Below are 22,554 nucleotides of genomic sequence, written 5' to 3' on the forward strand. Positions count from 1 at the left end.
CCACAAAAAGAACAGGAGTACTTGTGGCACCTTAGAGACTAACAAATTTATTAGAGCATAAATTTGTTAGTCTCTAAGGTGCCACAAGTACTCCTGTTCTTTTTGCGGATACAGACTAACACGGCTGCTACTCTGATACCTGTCACTGTACCCAGCAGTTTTCCCCTGTTCTCAGTGGAGTCCTAGCCCACAGCTATTTCCTAGCTGTACCAGAGACTCACAACTCCTAGCAGATTCTGGGCTAGAGATCTTTTATTTGTGCCTCATTTTCCTTGCTTTTAGTGGCTTTCTACCCCCCAGCATTTCCTAGCTGTACCATCAGTCTTCCCTTCTCCCAGCAGATTCTGGGCCACAGCACCTCTTAGCTGTACCACTGGTACACACAGAACTGACTCAGTTTCCCTGGTAAGGATAGACAGCAAGCTCACCCTTCAACCACTGAGTCTGGCCATAGTGCGCTTGCACCTGAGTCATCAGGCTTTTACCCTGTTACATCATTGTTATAGAACATAACACACCAAGAAAAATAACTCCATGCAGTCAGAATCCCATTAATGTGCACAGTGACTCAGGCTACTGGCAGAGTGATGGGGTCCCTCACACCCACGTTGGTTTGTTTACTAGCCCCCTGCTCGAGCACTCCCTTATGTCTTTCCTCCTGGGTCCCATAGGCATGATTTACTTGACCCTCTTCTCCTGTTCAAGCTGCCTGTTTATCCTGGTCAGCACGCTTCTGTTGCTCCTGCTCTGCTGCCTCACTCTGCCACCTGGTCTCCAGCTCGATCCTTCTCTCCATCCCTAGCACCCTTTTCCACTCAAGCCTCTATAGCTCTGGACCTCCCACCATTGCCACTACCTCTGTGGGGTGGTCTGGGGAACTGTCCGTTTGGCCTCTTTCTGGCTCCTGGTTTAGGACAGGTGCCCCGTTTTGCCTCATGGCATAGGAGTGCAGCATGGCCACTGGCTCCAATTTCTTCTGCTCAGCAGTTTATAGAGCTCAGTGTGCACACAACTCTTCTAACTGCTTCTTGATGAGCTTACATTTCTTTGCTGAACTGCCTTTTCTGCTGCTGTCTTCATCTCATAGTCTCTGTTGTTCTATTTCCTTTACCCAAACTAAACAAACAGAAAACAAACTGTAATTTTGTAGTTTGCTTCCACGTTTTTTAACCCATTAAGGTCTGTTTTATAAGTGATTGGAGTGTGACCCTCAGTTCACTGATGCTGGGGTGTGTGATGGTGCCGCCCATAAGGCTTTATGGAATATGCTTATGAATGTATATGTGACATAACTGGAATATGTTTTAGGCTACATATGCCATGTAACATATCTATATAAAGGTTATGATCTACTGAATGTATTCATCCTATTTGTATGCATGTATCATTTTTGTATTCAAAGTTATGAATATTGGCTGTGTACTGGCTTGATTTTTAACTAGCCTAGTAAAGCATTTGGTCAGCTTCTTGACACAAGTGCAAATTAAGTGCCCAATCAAAAACCACTTAAGCCAACAATGATCTTGAAGATGCCAATCCACATCTGAGCCTTCCCGGGAATGTGGCTTGGCTGGTAAAAACTGAGTAATGCATGGACATGTGGCTTGTCCCTGTGACTCCAAAACGCCATCTTGGAGCTGGAATTTGCATAGGAGTGAGAAGGGGGGTCTCCACCCACAAGAGAAAGTCTATTTAAACCCCTGGGAGACCCCTCCATTTTGTCTTCAGCTGGCTAAAGAGAGAGCCTCTCCACCCCCAAGGATACCTGAAAGGAACTGGAACAAAGAACAGTAACTACAGGGAGTGTGAGTGATTGCTGGACCCAGACTAGAAGGAGACTAGTCTGTAAAAAGAAGCTTACTGGGTGAGGTTTTTATCTGTATTCAGTTTCTTAGACATAGACTTGCATGTTCTATTTTATTTTGCTTGGTAATTCTCCTTGTTCTGTCTGTTACTACTTGGAACCACTTAAATCCTACTTTCTGTATTTAATAAAATCACTTTTTACTTAACCCAGAGTATGTATTAATACCGGGGGGAGGGGCAAACAGCTATGCATATTTGACACCTGAAAATCATAGAATATCAAGGTTAGAAGGGACCTCAGGAGGTCATCTAGTCCAACCCCCTGCTCAAAGCAACACCAATCCCCAGACAGATTTTTGCCCCAGATCCCTAAATGGCCCCCTTAAAGATTGAACTCACAACCCCAGGTTTAGCAGGCCAATACTCAACCCACTGAGCTATCCCGCATATCTCTCTATCAGTGTTATAGAGGGCAAACAATTTAGGAGTTTATCTTCTATAAAGCTTATATCATATAGCTTAAAGCTTATACAGGGTAAAACTGATTTATTTGGGATTTGGACCCCATTTGGAGTTGGGCATCTGAGTGTTAAAGACAGGAACACTTCTGTAAGTTGCTTTCAATTAAGCCTACAGCTGTTAGGGGACATAGTTCAGACCCTGGGTCTGGGTTTGCAGCAGGCTAGCGGGTCTGGCTCAAACCAGGCAGGGCATTGAAGTTCTAAGCTGCCAGGGCAGGAAAGCAGGGGCAGAAATAGTCTTGGCACATCAGTTGGCAGTACCCAAGGGGGTTTCTGTGATCCAACCCGTCACAGGGTACAACTCCTGTAACTACACCACTGATGTTTCAGGGATCACCCAGGCCGATAAGGGGTTCTGTCACTGCCTGCCTTGTAACTTTGGATACCTTAATGCTATGTTGTTACTCAGAGCCTTGACACCAGTAGCCAGCCCACAAACATAAAGATCTCACCTGAGCCTCCACCAACCTAGTTATTCCTGTAAGATGGCATGGCCATCCCTCTGCATCTGCCTCTGAGGAGGCCACACCTCCTTGCAGTCTGATCTGCGGGGTAATCTCAAAGCAGGGGGTGGAATTATTGGCAGTTTATGGGCCCCAACCCTCAAGCAGGGCAGGGCAGCAAACAGGGCTCTGGCCTGTCAACAAGGCAGAGCTGTGGAAGCCTATAAGCTCAGACCCTCAAGCAGTGGGAGGGATGGCAAATAGTTAGGGCTCTGGCCTGTAGTCAAGCAGAGCAGTACTAGTCTATAATCCCCAAAGCAGTCTAGGGGCTCAGGCAGGGGTGAGCACACTAAGGAGGTGATGGGGTGGCAGGGGTAGGGGGACACAGGCCCACACAACTCTGCTGTGTCCCAGCCCAAGGCTCTAACAGTGGCAGAGTGGTCTGCCACTGGGTCAGCAGGGATTCCAGCCACAACCCGCTGTGTTTGGGGTAGCACTATAGCCAGACGATCATCGGCCTCTCATGGGCTACTTCCTATTTCCCCTCGGCGGGTACCTCAGTGTGGTGGGGTCCAGTATCTCCCCAGGGTAGATGGCCACCAGCAGCTCCTCAGCATCATGGTCAAACAGCAGCACCAACCACTTGGGGGTGTCCTCAGAATGGCTGAGATCAGTTTCAGGCTCAAGCAATCAACAAGATTCACCTGTCTCCATTAGCAGCTCCCTCCCAACTGAGCTGCAGGGTCTGGGTTTTATACTTCCCCTTCCTGTCCCATCCCTCTGCTTCCAGTAGGCAGGAAAAAGGCTACCTGGTTCAGATAGCAATCTGCTAGTCTCTAGAGTTTTAGCCAAAAAAACATCCACAAACACACAGCTGATTTCGGATTTAAAGTTCAGCCTATTCTTGGAATACGTGTGGGTTGCAAACCCAAATTATACTTTATAGTTCTCTGCATTTCTGAATAGACTTACCATGGCAACACACTCTTATTATTTACTATACTCAGCAAAGCCAATGGCTCAGAACTAGCCAGAACTTTGTTATCCAAGAAACCTAGATTTGTTTACCCCTTGAGTGAAAGGTGCTGTTCATTCCACCAACTGTATTTGCAGTACAGTAGAAGGAAAATGTTTATCATATTTGCCTACATTATCTTTTCTACAACAAACCAAGTGTATTTTACACCCACCAACTGCATAGATTGTTATAAGTCGAGCAGGTAGTATTGCCTATAGTTACAGTCCCCTGACATTGTCCATTAAAAGAGCCTGTTTTTAGTTGAGCATAACTTTGCCAAATTTTAATTGTTACATGGATAACCTTAATTCTGTCATTTCCTAGCTTTTAAATACTTGACTTTCTTAGCATTCTTTTAATGTATTTTTTTGTTTGCAATTCTCTAGATTATTAAAAAGCAAACTAAAAAAAAAAAAACCACTGCAGAAATTCCATCATGTGGAACCATATTGATTCCTACATGGTTCATCAGCAGGTTGAGAATCTTTAGATCCACCACACAGACTTCTGGTACTACAGGCAGCAGTAGAAGATTGTTACACTCTACACGGGCTAACCGCCAGAGGAAGAGAAGGCACATAGGGGGAAAGGAGTCCAGGAGATCTGGCTGTATTTTAAAAAAAGCCTTATTGAGGGCACAGGAACAAACCATCCCGATGTGCAGAAAGAATAGCAAATATAGCAGGCAATCAGCTTGGCTCAGAGCAGGGGTAGGCAACCTATGGGACACGTGCCAAAGGCAGCACGCGAGCTGATTTTCAGTGGCACTCACAGAGCCCGGGTCCTGGCCACCGGTCCGGGGGGGGGGAGGGCTCTGCATTTTAATTTAATTTTAAATGAAGCTTCTTAAGCATTTTAAAAACCTTATTTACTTTACATACAACAACAGTTTAGTTGTATATTATAGACTTATAGAAAGAGACCTTCTAAAAATGCTAAAATGTATTATTGGCATGCAAAACCTTAAATTAGAGTGAATAAATGAAGACTCGGCACACCACTTCTGAAAGGTTGCCAACCCCTGGCTTGGAGAAATATTCGGTGATCTTAAACACAAAAAGTAAGCTTACAAGAAGTGGAAACTTGTACAGATGACTAGGGAGGAGTATATTGTTTGAGCATGCAGGGATATAATCAGGAAGGCCAAAGCACAATTGGAGTTGCAGATAGCAAGGGATGTGAAGTGTAACAAGAAGGATTTCTACAGGTATGTTAGCAACAAGAAGAAGGTCAGGGAAAGTGTGGGACCCTTACTGAATGGGGGAGGCAACCTAGTGACAGATGATGTGGAAAAAGCTGAAGTACTCAATGCTTTTTTTGCCTCACTCTCCACAGACAAGGTCAGCTCTCAGACTGCTGCATTGGGCAGCACAGTATGGAGAGGAGGTGAGCAGCCCTCAGTGGTGAAAGAAAATATTAAGGACTATTTAGAAAAGCTGGACATGCACAAGTCCATGGGGCTGGATGCAATGCATCCAAGGGTGCTGAGGGAGTTGTCTGATGTGATTGCAAAGCCATTGGCCATTATCTTTGAAAACTTGTGGTGATCAGGGGAGGTCCCAGACGATTGGAAAAAGGCAAATATAGTGCCCATCTTTTAAAAAGGGAAGAAAGAGAATCCGGGGAACTACAGACTGGTCAGCCTCACCTCAGTCCCTGGAAAAATCATGGAACAGGTCCTCAAGGAATCCATTTTGAAGCACTTGGAGGAAAGGAAGGTGATCAGGAACAGTTAACATGGATTCACCAAGGGCAAGTCATGCCTGACCAACCTGATTGCCTTCTATGATGAGATAATTGGCTCTGTGGATACGGGGAAAGCGGTGGACGTGATATACCTTGACTTTAGCAAGGCTTTTGATATGGTCTCCCACAGTATTCTTGCTAGCAAGTTAAAGTATGGGATTGGATGAATGGACTATAAGGTGGATAGAAAGCTGGCTAGATCATCGGCTCAACAGGTAGTGAACAACAGCTCGATGTATAGTTGGCAGCTGGTATCAAGCACAGTGCCCCAGGGTCTGTCCTGGGGCTGGTTTTGTTCAACATCTTCATTAATGATCTGGATGATGTGATGGATTGCACCCTCAACATGTTTGCGGATTACACTAAACTGGGGGGAGAGGTAGATATGCTGAAGGGTAGGGATAGGGTCCAGAGTGACCTAGACAAATTGGAGGATTGGGCCAAAAGACATTTGATGAGCTTCAACAAGTACAAGTGCAGAGTCCTGCACTTAGAAAGGAAGAATCCCATGCACTGTTACAGGCTGGGGACCGACTGGCTAAGCGGCAGTTCTGCAGAAAAGGACCTGGGGATTATAGTGGACAAGAAGCTGGATAGGAGTCAACAGTGTGCCCTTATTGCCAAGAAGGCTAACAGCATATTGGGCTGCATTAGTAGGAACATTTCCAGCAGATCAAGGGAAGTGATTATTTCCCTCTATTCGGCACTGGTGAGGCCATATCTGGAATATTGCGTCCAGTTTTGGGCCCCCCATTACAGAAAGGATGTGCCAGTTCCTTTAATATTCTTGGATGGAGATTATCCAGGCCCCCCCATGTGGTCCCATTAAGCTGTTTGAGTTTGACTTCTACCTCAGATGTGGTAATGTCTACCTCCACATCCTTGCTGCCATTAGCCACCCTGCCACTACCCATAAGCTATTGATTAGCCTCATTAAAAACTGAGGCAAATCACTTGTTTAGGTGTTGGACCATAGCTACATAATCTTTAATCTCCATCTCATCCTCAGCGCTTAGTGGTCCCACTTCTTCTTTTCTTATTTATAAAGCTAGAGAACCTTTACTATTGGTTGTAATTCCCTTTGCAAGGTCCAACTCTGCTTGGCTTTTGGCAGTTCTCACTTTATCCCTACACTTTCTGACCGCCAAGAGGTAGCTTTCCCTGCTGATCCCTTCCATCCCTTGTAGGGTTTCTGCTTTTACTTAATCACCTGTTTGCAACCCTTCCCTATGAATTTTTCCCCTTGCTTGGGATGAAGGCTTCAGATAGCTTCTGCAACTTTGACAAAGTAATTCCAAGCCTCCTCCACATTCAGATCTTGAGTTCTTTGGTCCAGTCCACTTCCCTAATTCCCTTCATTTATTAAAAAGTTAGCTCTTTTGAAATCAAGGACCCTTGTTGCAGATCTATTTTTTTTATCCTTCCATTTAAACTGAATTAACTCATGATCACCCAAACCAAGGTTGTTCTCTACAGCCAGTTCTTCTCTGAGGTCCTTACTACTCACCAATATCAAATCTAAAACAGCCCTTTTATTAGTAGCATTTGTCCTCCAATCTATATCTGGGAAGTTAAAAATCTCACAATCCCCAGAAGTATTTATGTCATTAAAAACATTAAAGAGCATTTGATGTAGCACCTTACATTTGTTTTCACTGAATTTCATTTTGTTGTGGATAGCCCACGTCCCCAATTTATCAAGATCCCTTTGAATTTTAGCTTTATTTTAGCTTGATCCTCCAAAGTGTTTGCAAACCACCACCACCCCGAGCTTTGTGTCATCTGCAAGGGTCAGTGTGCTCTCTATTCCTACATCCAGATAATTAATAAAGATGTGAAATAACACCAGACCCAAAACAAATCCCTGTGGAACCCCACTTGAAACCTCCTTCCAATCCGACATTATTCCATTAACAGTTACTCATTGTTTGTGGTTGTTTAACCAATTATGTATCCATTTAATAGTAGTTCCACTAATGCCACATTTCTTCAGCTTATTTATCAGAATGTCACATAGGATTATGTCAAAAGCCTTGCTAAATTCAAGGTATATTATGTCTGTCATATTCCCCCTATCCACTAAACCAGTTACTCTGTCAAAGAAGGAAATCAAACTAGTTTGGCATGATTTGTTCTTAGTAAATGGCTGGCTACTGGTGGTCACCCCTTCATCCTCCAAGTATCTGCAAACTGAATGTTTTATACATTGCTCCAGTAGCTTCCCAGCTATTGAGATCTAACTGAGGGGCTATAGTTCACCAGCTCCTCCTTTTTTCTCTTCTTAAAGATGGGCACGTTAGCCCTTTTCCAGGACCTCTCCTGCCATGCATGAATTTGCAAATATTGCCAGTGGTGCCCAGATTTCTTCGGATAATTCCTCCAGCAGCCTGGGGTGAATACATAAGGCCCTGCTGACGTGAATAGGAGTAGAGGGGTACTATCACATTATGCCTCTGTTAATACACCCCAAATTTGCATTTGCTTTTTTTGCAACATTACTGCACTATGATGCATTTCATTGTAGCAAGAGCTCTTTATGAATGAAATGACCCAGGAGGCCCAGCACACCAGGGAAACACCTTCCTTCTGGTGGATAAAAGAAGCTACTCAGGTGATCGCTACCTAGGACAGTGGGCTAGGGAGGAGAAATACAGTATAGGTGTAGTCATTAGGTCCGTGAATCATATTATCTAAAGGCTAAAAACCTAGCCTTGTGAATAGGTATGCAAGGTGCAACAGACTGTAGTAGTGATGAGGAGCCAACTGTGCAGATGCCCCGTGTACTACCCTAGGTTGTGAAAGATCCCTTCCTCGATAGAGGACCCCTCTGCACGTCTTGAGATTTCTACGTTGCACTACAATTTGCACATTTGGGTAAATAAACCAGCCACAGCTCATATTTTATTATCACCCCACATTACTGCTGAGTCTGAACGATCACTGAAGTTACAGAATTGTTTAAGTGGATAAATCATTTTGAAGGGAAAAAAAAAAACTTGCCATCAGTTGCATCATGGTGCCTTTACAATCTGTTCAAAGACACAGTCACCAAGATGAAGTGTAGTGCTCAGCATAGGAAACTCTAGATGCCACAGATTAAAGATCTCAAGCATCCAAAAAAAAAAAAAAAAAAAAAGGACAGTGGTAATTCACTTCACCCCTTCTCTAAGTGAAGTAAGAGCATGCCCCTCAGTGTATTTACATTACTTCTCAGAAAGGAGAAGAAGTTCTCCTACAGAAGTTCTCCAGGAATATGAGAGGGACTGCAGATATCACCCCAGTCTGAGTCACTACACTTTATAACAAAACAGACTGTCGAGAGTCATTTCATGTATAAACATGCAGTGCATTAGCCACAAAGCAGTACCAATAATAATACAATTTTGGCAGTTATAAGTGTTCTACAAAAAAGCAATTATGACCTGATATGGGGAGTTAGGTGCATTTGTTAAACATATTTTCAAGCAGAACAATTACATAAGAAAATAAAGGAAAAACTACTGGGCAAGACCAACTCCTAACAGTTTCACAAACAATAGTCTGACTTTAAAAAATGGCTTACACCTTTGAAAGGCTATGTAACATTGCCACAACTGGAGTGCAAAGGACAAACTCAAATCAGATCAGAGATGTGAAACTCACTGCAAGCAAGGGAAAGAATTTACTCCAGATAACACATAACTGCAGATTCTTGATAGAAGTTATAATTATCTACCACTACAGATGTACTTTCCCTACATTTTAACATATAGCTTTTCCAAAAACTGTTTTTTTCTAAGTCTGCTTTCTCAATCACAACTACTCTAGGCACAAAAATTGTATACAATAGACAGCATGTTTATATGTATGATTTATAAATCAGTAGGTATTTAAGAAAACAAAATTATCTTTTTTCCCCTCCATCTTAAAAGCAGAGTATCCAGATCATGGTCATCACGGTAGCAATGCTGAAGACTGCTGTACTAATCATTGTGGTTTGACTCCTGTTACACAGATCTTTTTGGCAACATTTGAAATTAAAGTTGTCCAACTTGTATTTCTCTTTAATTCCGTTCATATCGCAGTTGGAATATTTATAGCAATCAAAGAGCGTCCTTTCACCTAAAAAAAAAAAGAGGAAGAAGTTATGCAAAAATTACTAGCTTCCCTGTAGAGAAAACTGTTTCACAAGGGTATTCAAGGATACATTAGATATTCACAGGGATTTCCCCGCCTTGGTTTTTGTTATAACAGAATGCTCTTGTGAGCTGTTTGGGACATAGCAGGTAGAGATGAATCCAAATCAGAACTTCTTATCTAAGAATCTGAATTTCACAGGTGGACTTATTTCAATAGATGGTCATAACAGACACCACACACACAAAGAGATATCCCTGAGTTTTGTGGCTCTGGCTCATCTCTCATCCCACGCACTGCAATCTGCAGGCAAGCGGCTCTTACATATTATAATATAAGACCAGCAAAGGGTGGAGATGGCCTTCCAGTGCCCACCCTGGCCAAATGGAATCAGCTATGAAATTTAGGTCCTAGTTTCTGGAATGCTGGTTTGCACTCATCTCTAGCTGGAATGCGAAGCAGGGGACAATGCTGGCAGGCATAGAGTAGAAGCCTACAATTCAGTTTCCAAATTGGACTGCAGTGAAAATGAAAGTTCTGTGTACTTCTCAGGCATATACCACTTGGCATAAAGAAGCAACATATATCCCAATCCTAAGTCAGTGAACTGGAGAGTGCTGGCCTCCCAGCTGGCAGTGAGATTTCCTCCTTTTACAAGTTTCCCCATACGTCCACCAGTCATTCAACAGAGCAGTCTGCTGGATGCTTAACTGCACAACAGAATATCTTTTTAAACCATAAAACTATGTCCCCACAGTTGTGTTGGAACATCCATAGTTATAACAGTTCAAACTGTATTAATGCACACAATCCTACGTAAAGCTGAAGGAACCAACAAGGACTTCAGTAAGAGTGTACTTCAGATGGACATTCATACAGACTGTAGAAATAAAACCTATTTGATTACACTGGAATCATTAAAATTGAATGAATATAATTACTGTATTTATTTTAAGTCTACCACATTTGGGAGTGTAAACATACCACTTTTAATCCATAGGCAAGAATCAGTGTCACTTGGGCAGGTAATATTGGTCTTACATGGCAGAGCAGTAAGTGGACAGTTGTAACACTTCAGCATATATCCTGAGAGAGAGAGGAAAGAAGCCAGTTACTAAGTAATAAACTTTCTCTTTGTACATTTGATGTTCTGAAATAAGTGTGACTTTTCAAGATTATTGTTAGGTCAAAACAGTTATAAATCCCTGAACCATAACCTCATGATAATCTGGTTTAAGTACTGCAACTTTTAGGTCAAACCACCTAATCCTTTAGTATTCGGATTCTGATTCCAACACTGAAGTCAAATTCAGCTCCTAATACATCCACAGGAGTCCAGGGAGATAGATTTACATAACTCTACTGCTTCCTGCTCCAAACAGCCTGAGTTTTAGCAGTTGGCAGGGGACCTGACTCCAACTAGGTCCAGAGTAACTGGAGCTGGATTTAAACAGATCATGTAACTGCTGCTCCACACTGCCTGAACCTGCAACCTCCATTCCATTATCATCCTTTTCTCCTTTGTTTTACCAGTGACATCTGTACTGCCCCACCCATTCACTTCACCAAAATCTTTGACCTTTATCTTCCTTGACCCTTACCTCCTCCTAGCTCCACTCCTCCTACCCCTCCTCCTCCATTACCTTTCCCTTCTCTGCTCTCATTAATTCCACCTCTTACCATCCCATCACTTAACCAGTCTCTTCCTTCACTTCCTGTTCTAGCAGTTCCCCTGCATCTCTTCTTTGCTGCCAATGACATCAGTCTTAATCCTAGCCCTACTGCTTTCACTCCTCACTTTCCCACATTATTCCTACCCTCCCCTTCCACATGCTCAGTCCTCTGACTTTATTCCAAGCCCATGTCGCTGTTGGAATGCATGATCCAGTGTAGAAATAAAAGAAATAGCAGTACCACCAAGACATGCATATAAGTTATGATAACACTCTTCCTTCCTTTTCCTCCCTACCCCCAAGTTGTCCTAAGTAAGACTGCAAGCCTCTGGGGCTTGGACTATGTCTTGTTTGTTCTGTAACATTCCTACCAAACTTTGAGCACTATGGGCTGAAGTCTGCTCTTCTTGAAGCTAAAGGCAACTGTTCCCTGCAATGAGATCAGGACTTCGCCCTATAAAAGTAGAGACTTTTGTATTAGGGACAGGTCTCAGATACATCATACTCAATATAAATCCATTCAGACCTTTCACATCACATTTTAGCATGTCTGCCAACCACATTATTTCCTCCCTCCCTCAGAGCCCCTCTTTTCCTGCAGTGAAGTCACAACCATAGTCCTTCATTGAAGGATCAAGAACAGCAAATGAAGCAGAAATGGGGAAGCAGCTGGACACGACACTGCTAAAAATAACAGTATAGACATGGGAGGCATTGCTTAGGTGTGGAGAGAGCCTGTGTAGGGGTTCAGGTATGTCGAGTACTCTACCCTGCTAAGCTATGCATCACCATCTACACTGCTACTTATAACCATGCTACCTGGGTGTGCAGTGTCTGTACTTAGAGTACAGACATATCTTAAGTCCATGTGCCTGTGTTCACACAATATGTTTCTCAAAACTGCCCTATGCAAGATGGAGTGTCAGTGTTCCTGTGAACCCTCTAATCATTGCACTCTAAAGAAGCTATTTGGAACATACTGTGAGGCCATGGACTCAAGTATCAAGTAATCACTTTTTTGGCCAGTGGCGCTCCGCTCTGAGGTACTGGAGGGTTAAGAGAACTACGTCCTTCCAGGTTGGCAAAGGCCAGTGGGGAAGTGCTGGGCTCAGTGCTGCAGGAAACCGACCTTGCTTCCTACAATAAGAGAAAAACTGCCAGATACACACTTAGAGGCCTTGGTACAGTCTTTTCAAAATTACATCATTTTAAGATGACAGTCTGGACCATTGCCACCTTGCATTGAGTCTTCCCTTTGCAATAAAGATCAAAAAGTTGTGAGAGTTGTCCCACCACCACATCTCGATGCCTCAGATTTCCTTGACAGTTCAATCCAAGTCCCATCTTGGGTATGGTGCAGAGACTGCTCTTGTGTTGATGGAGGATCTCTCAGCCGTAGATGATGATCAAATAGCTTTCTGATACCAGATTGAACAAGTGCTTACAGTACTGCTGATCACAAGGCATCAGTGACATACTTATGGATCTGATGTTGCTGTTTGAGCAACAAACACAAAGCCTCTCAGAGTTCTCTCAGCTGGAACTGTTGGATAATTACTACTGTGACCTGACACTCGTGAGGTATTCTCTTGGTCAACTTTATATACAAAAAGGTACAAGGAGGGTTAGTGAAGAAGCATGGATTGTAGTGTTTGACATACCGATGTCACCCAGCTTTGTGTTTCTCTCTTATTTGACCCAGACAGTGGAGTTAAATATAGGGCATGGAGGAAAGCAAACTGGCTGAGGCTCAATGCATCTAGATTGGGGCGATGTGGGGAAAGCAGATACGGTAAAAGTAATACCAGCTGGAGAGGTGTGATATATGCAATGGATGTACATGTTCCCAACCTGGATTCTCATTAGATTTCTGGTTATCACTGAATGATCAGCTTTCAGCAGCAGTAAAGATGTCTTTTTACTGGCTAGGAGGCTACAGCCTTACCTTTCCAATATGGACCTCACCAGTTTAGAGGATGCCTTTGTCAAAGCAAGACTGGATTACCTGCGACTACACCTTAAAGGCATTCAGAAACAAAGGCAAGTGCACAATGTGGCAGCTTGCTTGGTTAGTGAGATGTCTTCTCACGTGCATATTCAACCAATACTTTGTGATCCAGATGGGCTGATTATGGAGTCCAGATGAAGTGAAAGTTCTTGGTATTGCTCTGTAAAGCAATAAGTATTTTAAGAACATCCTAGCCGAGAGACCGTGTCTCTCTTCATACAGTTGAGATCTGCAAGAGATGAGTCCTCTTGGTATACCAGGTGTTGGTGGAAGGATATTTCCTGTGAGGGCCCTCTTACCTTTTGCTCCATTCAAGACACGCTGCAAGGATCATTTTGAAAGACAGACAAAGAAATGACCACAGCCTGTGTGGTGATGTATGCAAAATAATGGGGAATTCTTTTTTAGATCTGATTGTGCTGTCTGGATAATAGGTGATTGTAGTGCAATAATTTGTAGTGTTGCTGTTTCTTCTCTTTAGGCTGATTTTTTCCAGTTTTTTTAATTAACTGAGGCACCAAAAGTGTAAGGTGCTCTTGTTCTTTTCTAAATAAATACGGTTACTGTACAACTATGAATGTCAGGGGTTACTGCTAGCATTGGTTATTAGCAACATGAAGAGATCTGTCAGAAGTTTTTCATTTGTATAGACATGCTCCCTATTCAAACCTGCTTTAGTGTGAAGTCTCTCATTTGAAAGGCCAAGACATAACCCTTTCTTTAATGTGTTGTCAAGTCCCTTTTCTCTGGGGCAGGGGGAGGAAATTATTAGAAAGGGGGAAAGTGAAAAGAAGGAGATCAAGAGGAAGAGAGGAATTCCCCCTGCCTTCTTGCAAAAGGAAGAGACATGGGATTCTCTCCCTGTCCCCTTTATACATGCTGGTATGTGCATGTGTGCATTCGCTCTCACCCACCCACCTCTCCCTCATGGTAGAGAAATTTGAAAAGATTTTTTAGTTTATAACTGACAAAGTACCTACTTCAGCATTAGGATTTTTAAATAAGTAGTAAGAATTAGAACTTAACATTCCATGTAGGATGGTCTCAGGGAATCCTCTATAAATTTATTTCCACATGCACCCTACTTAAGACAGCTGTGTAATAGCCTGCACCTTTGATGCTGATCTGGATAGAGTCAAAACACATCCTATGCAACTTGGAATTCCATCTATTTCAAGTCCATATCCCAAGCTCTTAATCTGCTTGCCCTTGATTTGTGCCATATTAATATTATTGTATAAATATTTACATAATTCAACCTTAATCTGATATTCTATTGCTGAAATAGAATTCTGCTATTGCACTGGGCTGCAATTGGTTTGCTGTTTGCAATGCAATGCATGCTGCATAAAAGATACAGATTGGCAGACCTCCGCCACAGAACTCTAGCAAAACCAGGCGTGGCTAAATTCAGCAAGGGCAGGTGTATACTTCCCAGGAGCTGTGCAGCACAAGGGATCACTGAGCCTACTGTAGCTAGTGGTTCAGAATAGCTTCTGGGAAGCAGTTCTGACACCTGAAGGAAAGTGGTGAGAGGATCCTCCCCCCCGTATATTTGCTCAGCACCAGCACAGCTATTTGGATCTGATGCTGGGATCATAATTTGCCCTTTAATGTAGACACTTCAGGATACCTACCAGAACTGCAAAACACAGCCAGAATAATGAAGCCAGTGAGCAGGACACAATTTGTTTTGTTCCCGTTCATGTTTCGTCCTATATCTGGAAGCAAGAGCACAGTCATGAGTTAGGATTACACTCCTTAGCTCGAAATATTTAATGTTGGGGGGGGGGAAAATCTACAAAACCATCCTTTATAAGGGAAATAGGATTTGGAGATTCAAGATGGGGACCAAGGTGCCAAAGTGGAGATAATGATACTCCCATACCTCACTGAAATGTTGGGGGGAATAAATTCAGTAGTGTGTGGGCTGTATACCTATGAATACCGATCAAAATACCTACAATAGTATTGTCAAGGGTTCTGAAAGTTTGTTCTAATTATGTGGCCCACCCATGACAATTACAGATTCTACAGAACCCCAGCTCTCATTAATAAAAAGTTAGTTTCTCTTAGGGTGACCAGATGTCCTGATTTTATAGGGACTGTCTTGATATTAGGGGCATCTTACATAGGACCCTATTCCTCTCCCATTCCCCGTCCTGATTTTTCACACTTCCTATCTGGTCACACTAATTTCTACCCATCAGGCTGTAAAGAAAACATTCAAAATGTGAACCAAGTGCAAACCAAAGCAATGAAGTCTACCAGAGACTGCAGCCAGCCTGTCATGGCAAGTTTTCCATCTCCATTTCACTGAATTCTAAAGCCTAATGATGATAGTTAACATTGATATTTAAAGAATTTCACTGCTGATCATTTTAATAGAAGTGAAAGTGGGTAGGCACAAAGTTCAGAGGGGGAGACTGGAAGTTGCAGCAGAAGGGAAAGGAGGCTGAAGAAAGGAGAAGAGACACAGAAAGGAAGATGGAGAAGGAATAAAGATAATGAAAGAGTAGAAACAGCTGTGGTCCTAAAGGGCAGCACTCAGTGGAGAGACAGCAATAAGGCACTTAAACAGTAAATATAGTAACTGGAAAGTTAACTACTATGCAAGAGCCATATCCTACTGTAGTAAGCCTGGCTGCCTCCTGAGCATCCTCTGGTGCCCTTGGAGTCAGTCTGCAGTGGTCTGCTTTGTTTTTCCCTTTTCCCCTTAATATACCCAAACACACTTATCCATTTCCATCCCCTCTTGGGTTCTGCTTTATTAAGTTAACCAACATTCAAAATAAAGTTTAAGTCCATCCATTCTCCTAGGCCTTTCCTGCCTGTTGCCTCACTCCCAAAGTTTCAAGTTTCTCTATAGGAGCCTACTGGGTGAGAACTCTGCAGGGTCAGGAGCCTGGTTTCTTCCTTCTGCTCTTACTGGGGAAGCAGGTGATTCCTGCTCAGAAGCACCCCCTTAGTAATCAAAGTTGTCTGACTCCAGGCAAACCCAGTCAGACTTTCCCACGGGAACCTCCTGCTCACCAGGTTCTACCCTCCTCTTAAGTTAGGGTATTTCCTGCAGGAGCCTTTTTTACTCCCTGCAGTTTTCCTGAGCTTCTCACCTTCATTGCAGCCTCCTGCTGCTCTTTATAGGGGACGTTCTTGATCTCAGGTGTGGCCTATTCAGTAATCAGGGTTGGCTAGTCCCAGGCCCTGCAGCCCTTAAGGGGCAAGCCACCCTGTTACACCTACCTTTGATCTTTGAGATCAGTGGGAGGCTTGCACAATGGGAGATCCACTGTGAACGGAGGTTAGTCTCTGGTACTGTTTATAACCCCTCCACAGGCTTTTTAAAAACGGCATTAACCCTCTGCCAAAAATGAAGGTGACACCCCTAATCTATCTAAATAGCTTTGGATCCAAGAGGTTGAAGGACTAATGGTCCAATCGTGAAAATGTGAGCCAGGAACTCCTAAATCCAATCCATCCCTCAACACTGATTCCCTATGCTTTTGTCTTGAACATCACTTAACTACTCAGTGTCTCAGCTTCCCCTACTGTAAAATGGGGACAATTTCTACCACACAGGGGATGTTTTGGGGGTTCATAGATTCTAGGACTGGAAGGGACCTCGAGAGGTCATCGAGTCCAGTCCCTTGCCCGCATGGCAGGACCAAATACTGTCTAGACCATCCCTGATAGACATTTATCTAACCTACTCTTAAATATCTCCAGAGATGGAGATTCCACAACCTCCCTAGGCAATTTATTCCAGTGTTTAACCACCCTGACAGTTAGGAACTTTTTCCTAATGTCCAACCTAGACCTCCCTTGCTGCAGTTTAAGCCCATTGCTTCTTGTTCCATCCTTAGAGGCTAAGGTGAACAAGTTTTCTCCCTCCTCCTTATGTCACCCTTTTAGATACCTGAAAACTGCTATCATGTCCCCTCTCAGTCTTCTTTTCCAAACTAAACAAACCCAATTCTTTCAGCCTTCCTTCATAGGTCATGTTCTCAAGACCTTTAATCATTCTTGTTGCTCTTCTCTGGACCCTCTCCAATTTCTCCACATCTTTCTTGAAATGCAGTGCCCAGAACTGGACACAATACTCCAGTTGAGGCCTAACCAGCGCAGAATGACTTCTCGTGTCTTGCTCACAACATACCTGTTAATACATCCCAGAATCACGTTTGCTTTTTTTGTATCAGTATCACACTGTTGACTCATATTTAGCTTGTGGTCCACTATAACCCCTAGATCCCTTTCTGCCGTACTCCTTCCTAGACAGTCTCTTCCCATTCTGTATGTGTGAAACTGATTTTTCCTTCTTAAGTGGAGCACTTTGCATATGTCTTTGTTAAACTTCATCCTGTTTACCTCAGATCATTTCTCCAATTTGTCCAGATCATTTTGAATTATGACCCTGTCCTCCAAAGCAGTTGCAGTCCCTCCCAGTTTGGTATCATCTGCAAACTTAATAAGCGTACTTTCTATGCCAATATCTAAGTTGTTAATGAAGATATTGAACAGAGCCGGTCCCAAAACAGACCCCTGCAGAACCCCACTTGTTATACCTTTCCAGGAGGATTGGGTTAATAAACAGTTACTAAGGAGCTTTACTTCCTATGTATTATTTTATTTGATGACTGGCATGGATACAGCAGGTAACTAGGAAAGGAACACCAGATCATTCTGTTGCTATGGGACTGACCAAATTTTACTGATTTCTCGGTTCTTTGTGAGGCACCAAAATCAAAAATAAAAGACTTGCAGCACATTCCTGCCTGTCAGCAGACCTCCAAGTTCTTATACACTAAGAACAGCAGCATTTATACAGCAGTAGCCTTTGGACTTCTACCACTTCAGCCTTCGTAATGTCACATGAGAGGATCCGTCATCTTTTCACAAACTTTAAGGTCAGATGGGGCCATTGTGATCATCTAATGCATAACACAAACTACAGAATTTTACCCAGTAATTAGTGTAGTGAAGATAATTATTCTTCCTGACCTGCCTTTCTCTACTCCTTGGAGGAAAGGGAGAGGGGGTGGAGGACTCAAAGCTGAAGCAGAACCATCTCCTCCAACACCAGCTAGCCATTAGCACTCCTTGTTCTGTGATACACTGCCCCAGAATATGGTGCAGCAAAAGGGGAACTGCTGGCTCTGTTGTCAAGTCCAATAACTTGTAGTTAAACTGTAACATCTGCATTTAAGGAGTCCAAATGACCACTTCCCTTAGTTATTCATTCCAGTGGTTGACTCATTTAAGAAGTTGTGTCATTTTGAATTTTTTCCACTTGAGATTTCCTGTCACTGGATTTTGTGAGGCTTTTTGTCTGTTAAATTAAGGAACCCCCTTCATATCATCTCCTTGTGTAGAAACTTGCAGACTATGATAAAGTCAAAACCTAACCTTCTCTTTTATAAGATAAACAGATTGAGTTCTGGAAAACACATCTTACAATAAGATTCTTCTCTGATCTCCCTAATTTTTCAATGTTCTTTTTGAAGTGTGGGGAGCAGAACTAGATGCAGTAACCCAGTAATGATCTCACCCATGTCCTATATAGAGATGCTATCTCCCTATTCTTACTTGATAATCCTTGGATGTGTAAAGAGAGAACTCGGTTAGCCCTTTTGCCACTGCATCACATTGGGACAGGACCTCACAGTCACTTAGTCATCTACAATGATTCCTGAATTCTTTTCACAGAATCACTGCTTTATGGGATAGTCCCCCATCTTTTAAGAATGGCCTACATTCTTTATCCCTAAACATATGACTTCTCACTTGGCAGTATTCAAACATGTTCAATTGTGCCCAGTTTACTGAGTGATCCAGATGGCAGGCTCTCAGAGACCAACCATTGTTACTTTCCACCCACTAACATTGTTTATCTGCTATCAGTTAGCTCAATTTAAATGGATTTTTAAAAATGGCTGTTAATGTTGTATAATGCTATTTTTAAAAAATTGGTGTCGCTCATAAGTCAAATGCCTTACAGAAATCCAAGTAAACCACATCAGTTACCTTTATCAACCACACTCAATTTTGTCAAACAAATGTGATTCTTTCACAAGGCATTTTCCATGAAACCATACTAATTGGCATAACTTATATTTTTGGCCTCTAATTCCTTATTGACACAGTTCGATATAAGCCTTTCTATTATTTTACTTGGGCTCAATATAAGACTAACTAGCCTGTAATTAGCTTGAGTTATTTTTAAATGGAAAACAAAGTATTGCCACAACACTGGCCTTCTTCCAGTCCTCTGAAATTTTACCAAGATCTATTCAAAATTAATACCTGTAGTCTGGAACCAACTCCATTAAAACTCTTGAATGCAAGTTGTTGGGAGCTGCTAATTTTAGAATCAACTAGCTTTAGTTAAGATGCTGTTTAATATCCTTCTTTGTTGCAGCTAGATACATCATTCAGCATTAGCCCAAATACAAAACAGAAATATGAATTGAACAATTTTGCCAGTGTCATTTCATAAGTCTCTGAAGGGCTGGTTCAGTAAAAACAAGCCAACCGTCTAAATTCATCCCCGGTGAACTCCCCTGAATCAACAGAGTCACACAAGGACTCAATACATCCAGGCATATGCAATGGGAAAGTCAGACATATTTAAGCAATTGACAGTTAACAGCAAAAGGTTCCTGGCTTTTGGAAGTCTCAGATTTGAATGGCATTCACAGCTGCCATGGTTTAATGTTCTTTGGCCAATTCGACACAACTATCAGTATGAACTGACTGTCTCTCTCTTCACACAAATCCCTCTTTGCAAACACATACCTTCTGAAGTTCCCTGGACGTTAGGCTTATTTTTATTTTGCCATTATCCTAAACCAATATAAAGTCACTTGACTTGCCCTACATCTCTTCAAACTCTATACATGGTGGGCAGTGGGTAGTCTCTGTGGGCATGATTCTAATGATCTGCTCAAGCGACTGCGCTTAATTTTAATGGGACTATCCTGACAGCAAGAAACTCCAGAGCGTTATAAGTGTGGAAGACTCTTGCCCTGTACAAGCCTGACTGTTTGGTATCTTCCTGTACTTACGGCACTGCCCTTTGATAACCTGACATGCATTCAAGTGTTGTGCTAGCCTTCCGCTCTCAAACCGCCCTTCTTTCCTAACGCATCCTTTTAGAGCTGACTTTGTGCCCGCCACGTATCTAAGAAGCAGAGGCTCAATGCCCGAGGCTGCTAATGCAACATTGCTGTTGAGGCAGAAGGGGAAGACGGAGGGGGGCGGTGCGATAAACCCTAGAGCAGCCAACTACAGCAAACATACTGCAAACAACAAGAGAGGGAACAGCCCTGGGTGCCAAGTCACGGCTCACCGCACAATTCCCAGACTCGCGCCCCTCTCTAGCCATTCCGGGGGCTTGCCTGTCATTGCCAGACACAAAGAAAGAGCTGGAAAGCCGGACCGCCTCGGGCACGGCGTGAATCCTGCCGTTAAAGGGGCCAGCGCGTGAGGCAGCCCCTCGCGGGGAAACACAGGCTGTAGCCTGGGCCCCGCCGTTTCCTTTCTCGCCCGTCAGACCCGACACGTTAACGCGGGCCTGCTCTGGAAGCCACCCCGAGAGGGCGCGTACCCTGCGGGCGGGAGAGGAGGCTGTGCCCAGGGTACTGCACACACTCCCCCCGTCATCCTCCACTGCGTGCCTGACCCAGCAGGGTCTCTGGGCATCGCACGGCCCTGGGGCGAAACACGGGCTCTGCCCCAAGCGGTTATAATTCAGGAGACCCCGCCTGACAGCGAGCCACGTCCTGTGTCCCCCCGCTGCAAACACCCCGCGGGCACGCGGCTCCCCGCCCTCCTGCACCGGCTCACCCGCTGCCGGCCTGCGAGGCGCGTCAGCCCGGGCCGCCGCCGAAAGATCTGCCGGGGGGCTACGCAGCAGCCCAACGGTCTCCGCTCCCGGCCGAGCTGCGGGGAAGCAGGTGACGCCAGGGGCGGCTCCCGGCTCGGCTGGCGCCTTACCCTCTTCTCGTCTCCCTCCTCCCGCCCCGCGGTCTGGGAGGGGGCCAGCCCGCTGCAGGCGGCTAGGGCTTGTCTGCCCCGGCAATTTACAGCGCGGCAACTTTCTGGCTTAGGGGTGTGAAAAAACACCCCCCCGAGCGCAGCAAGCGTCAGCGCTGGAAAGCGCCCCCGTAAACAGTGCACCCGCGCTGGCAGCTACGCGGCCGCCCCTGCTGGAGGTGGTTTTTTAGCGTTGCCAGTGTAGACTAGCCAGTCAATCCCCAGAGCTGAGCGGCGGCAGTGATTAGCTGGGCCATAAGAGGGGGTCTAAGCATGAATTTCTGCCGGTGGGCAGCTGGCGGCTAGGCTAATGCCAGCTTCTTCGCACGCTACTGTTATCCCGGTCCCCAAAGCTTCTTGCACAGACTCTCTTTTATGGGTCTGATTTGCTAGTAAGGCCCAGCTGTCCGGTCATGCTTCCAACACACCTTTTGGGACAGAGCAGCTATTTTTCCTCCTCTAGCGAAAAGGAACTCAAGCTCTTTCTCTCTATAGACAGACACACCCTGCAATGAGGCACAACAGTTGTGTAATTCCTGCTGTGAAAGTTGCTAACAACCATTCCTTTCCCATTTGTCAGGGATCTCAAGATTTTGGCCTTGGTTTTCGCTTTACTAAGAATAGATACACGTAAAAATGGATAAATGTAAAGTAATGCACATTGGAAAAAAATAACCCCAACTATACATACAATATGATGGGGGCTAATTTGGCTACAACAAATCAGGAAAAAGATCTTGGAGTCATTGTGGATAGTTTTCTGAAAATGTCCACGCAGTGTGCAGAGGCGGTCAAAAAAGCAAACAGGATGTTAGGAATCATTAAAAAGGGGATTGAGAATAAGACTGAGAATATATTATTACCCTTATATAAATCGATGGTACGCCCTCATCTCGAATACTGCGTACAGATGTGGTCTCCTCATCTCAAAAAAGATATACTGGCACTAGAAAAGGTTCAGAAAAGGGCAACTAAAATGATTAAGGGTTTGGAACAGGTCCCATATGAGGAGAGATTAAAGAGGCTAGGACTCTTCAGCTTGGAAAAGAGGAGACTAGGGGGGGGATATGATAGAGGTATATAAAATCATGAGTGATGTGGAGAAAGTGAATAAGGAAAAGTTATTTACTTATTCCCATAATACAAGAACTAGGGGTCATCAAATGAAATTAATAGGCAGCAGGTTTAA

The 22,554-nt window shown here is 43.8% G+C and overlaps 1 protein-coding gene across 2 annotated transcripts; it reads right to left on the reverse strand.

Moving 5' to 3' along the window:
- Nucleotides 1–8,409: 8,409 nt before the first annotated feature.
- LOC128836293 (CD59 glycoprotein-like) lies at nucleotides 8,410–21,500 on the reverse strand. Of its 2 annotated transcripts, none has more exons than XM_054026424.1 (4): nucleotides 21,327–21,500; nucleotides 14,969–15,052; nucleotides 10,635–10,736; nucleotides 8,410–9,635 (listed from the first exon to the last, which is right to left on the reverse strand). In XM_054026424.1, exons 2-4 carry the CDS (start codon nucleotides 15,036–15,038, stop codon nucleotides 9,439–9,441), a joined length of 369 nt encoding a protein of 122 aa, XP_053882399.1. In that variant the 5' UTR covers nucleotides 15,039–15,052; nucleotides 21,327–21,500; the 3' UTR covers nucleotides 8,410–9,438. The 2 variants fall into 2 exon arrangements, with proteins under 2 accessions (XP_053882399.1, XP_053882400.1); XM_054026425.1 differs by lacking the exon at nucleotides 21,327–21,500 and adding an exon at nucleotides 21,177–21,320.
- Between the last annotated feature and the right edge of the window lie 1,054 nt (nucleotides 21,501–22,554).

This window comes from Malaclemys terrapin, chromosome 4 (genome assembly GCF_027887155.1).
Source record: "Malaclemys terrapin pileata isolate rMalTer1 chromosome 4, rMalTer1.hap1, whole genome shotgun sequence".
NCBI classification, from domain to species: domain Eukaryota; kingdom Metazoa; phylum Chordata; order Testudines; family Emydidae; genus Malaclemys; species Malaclemys terrapin.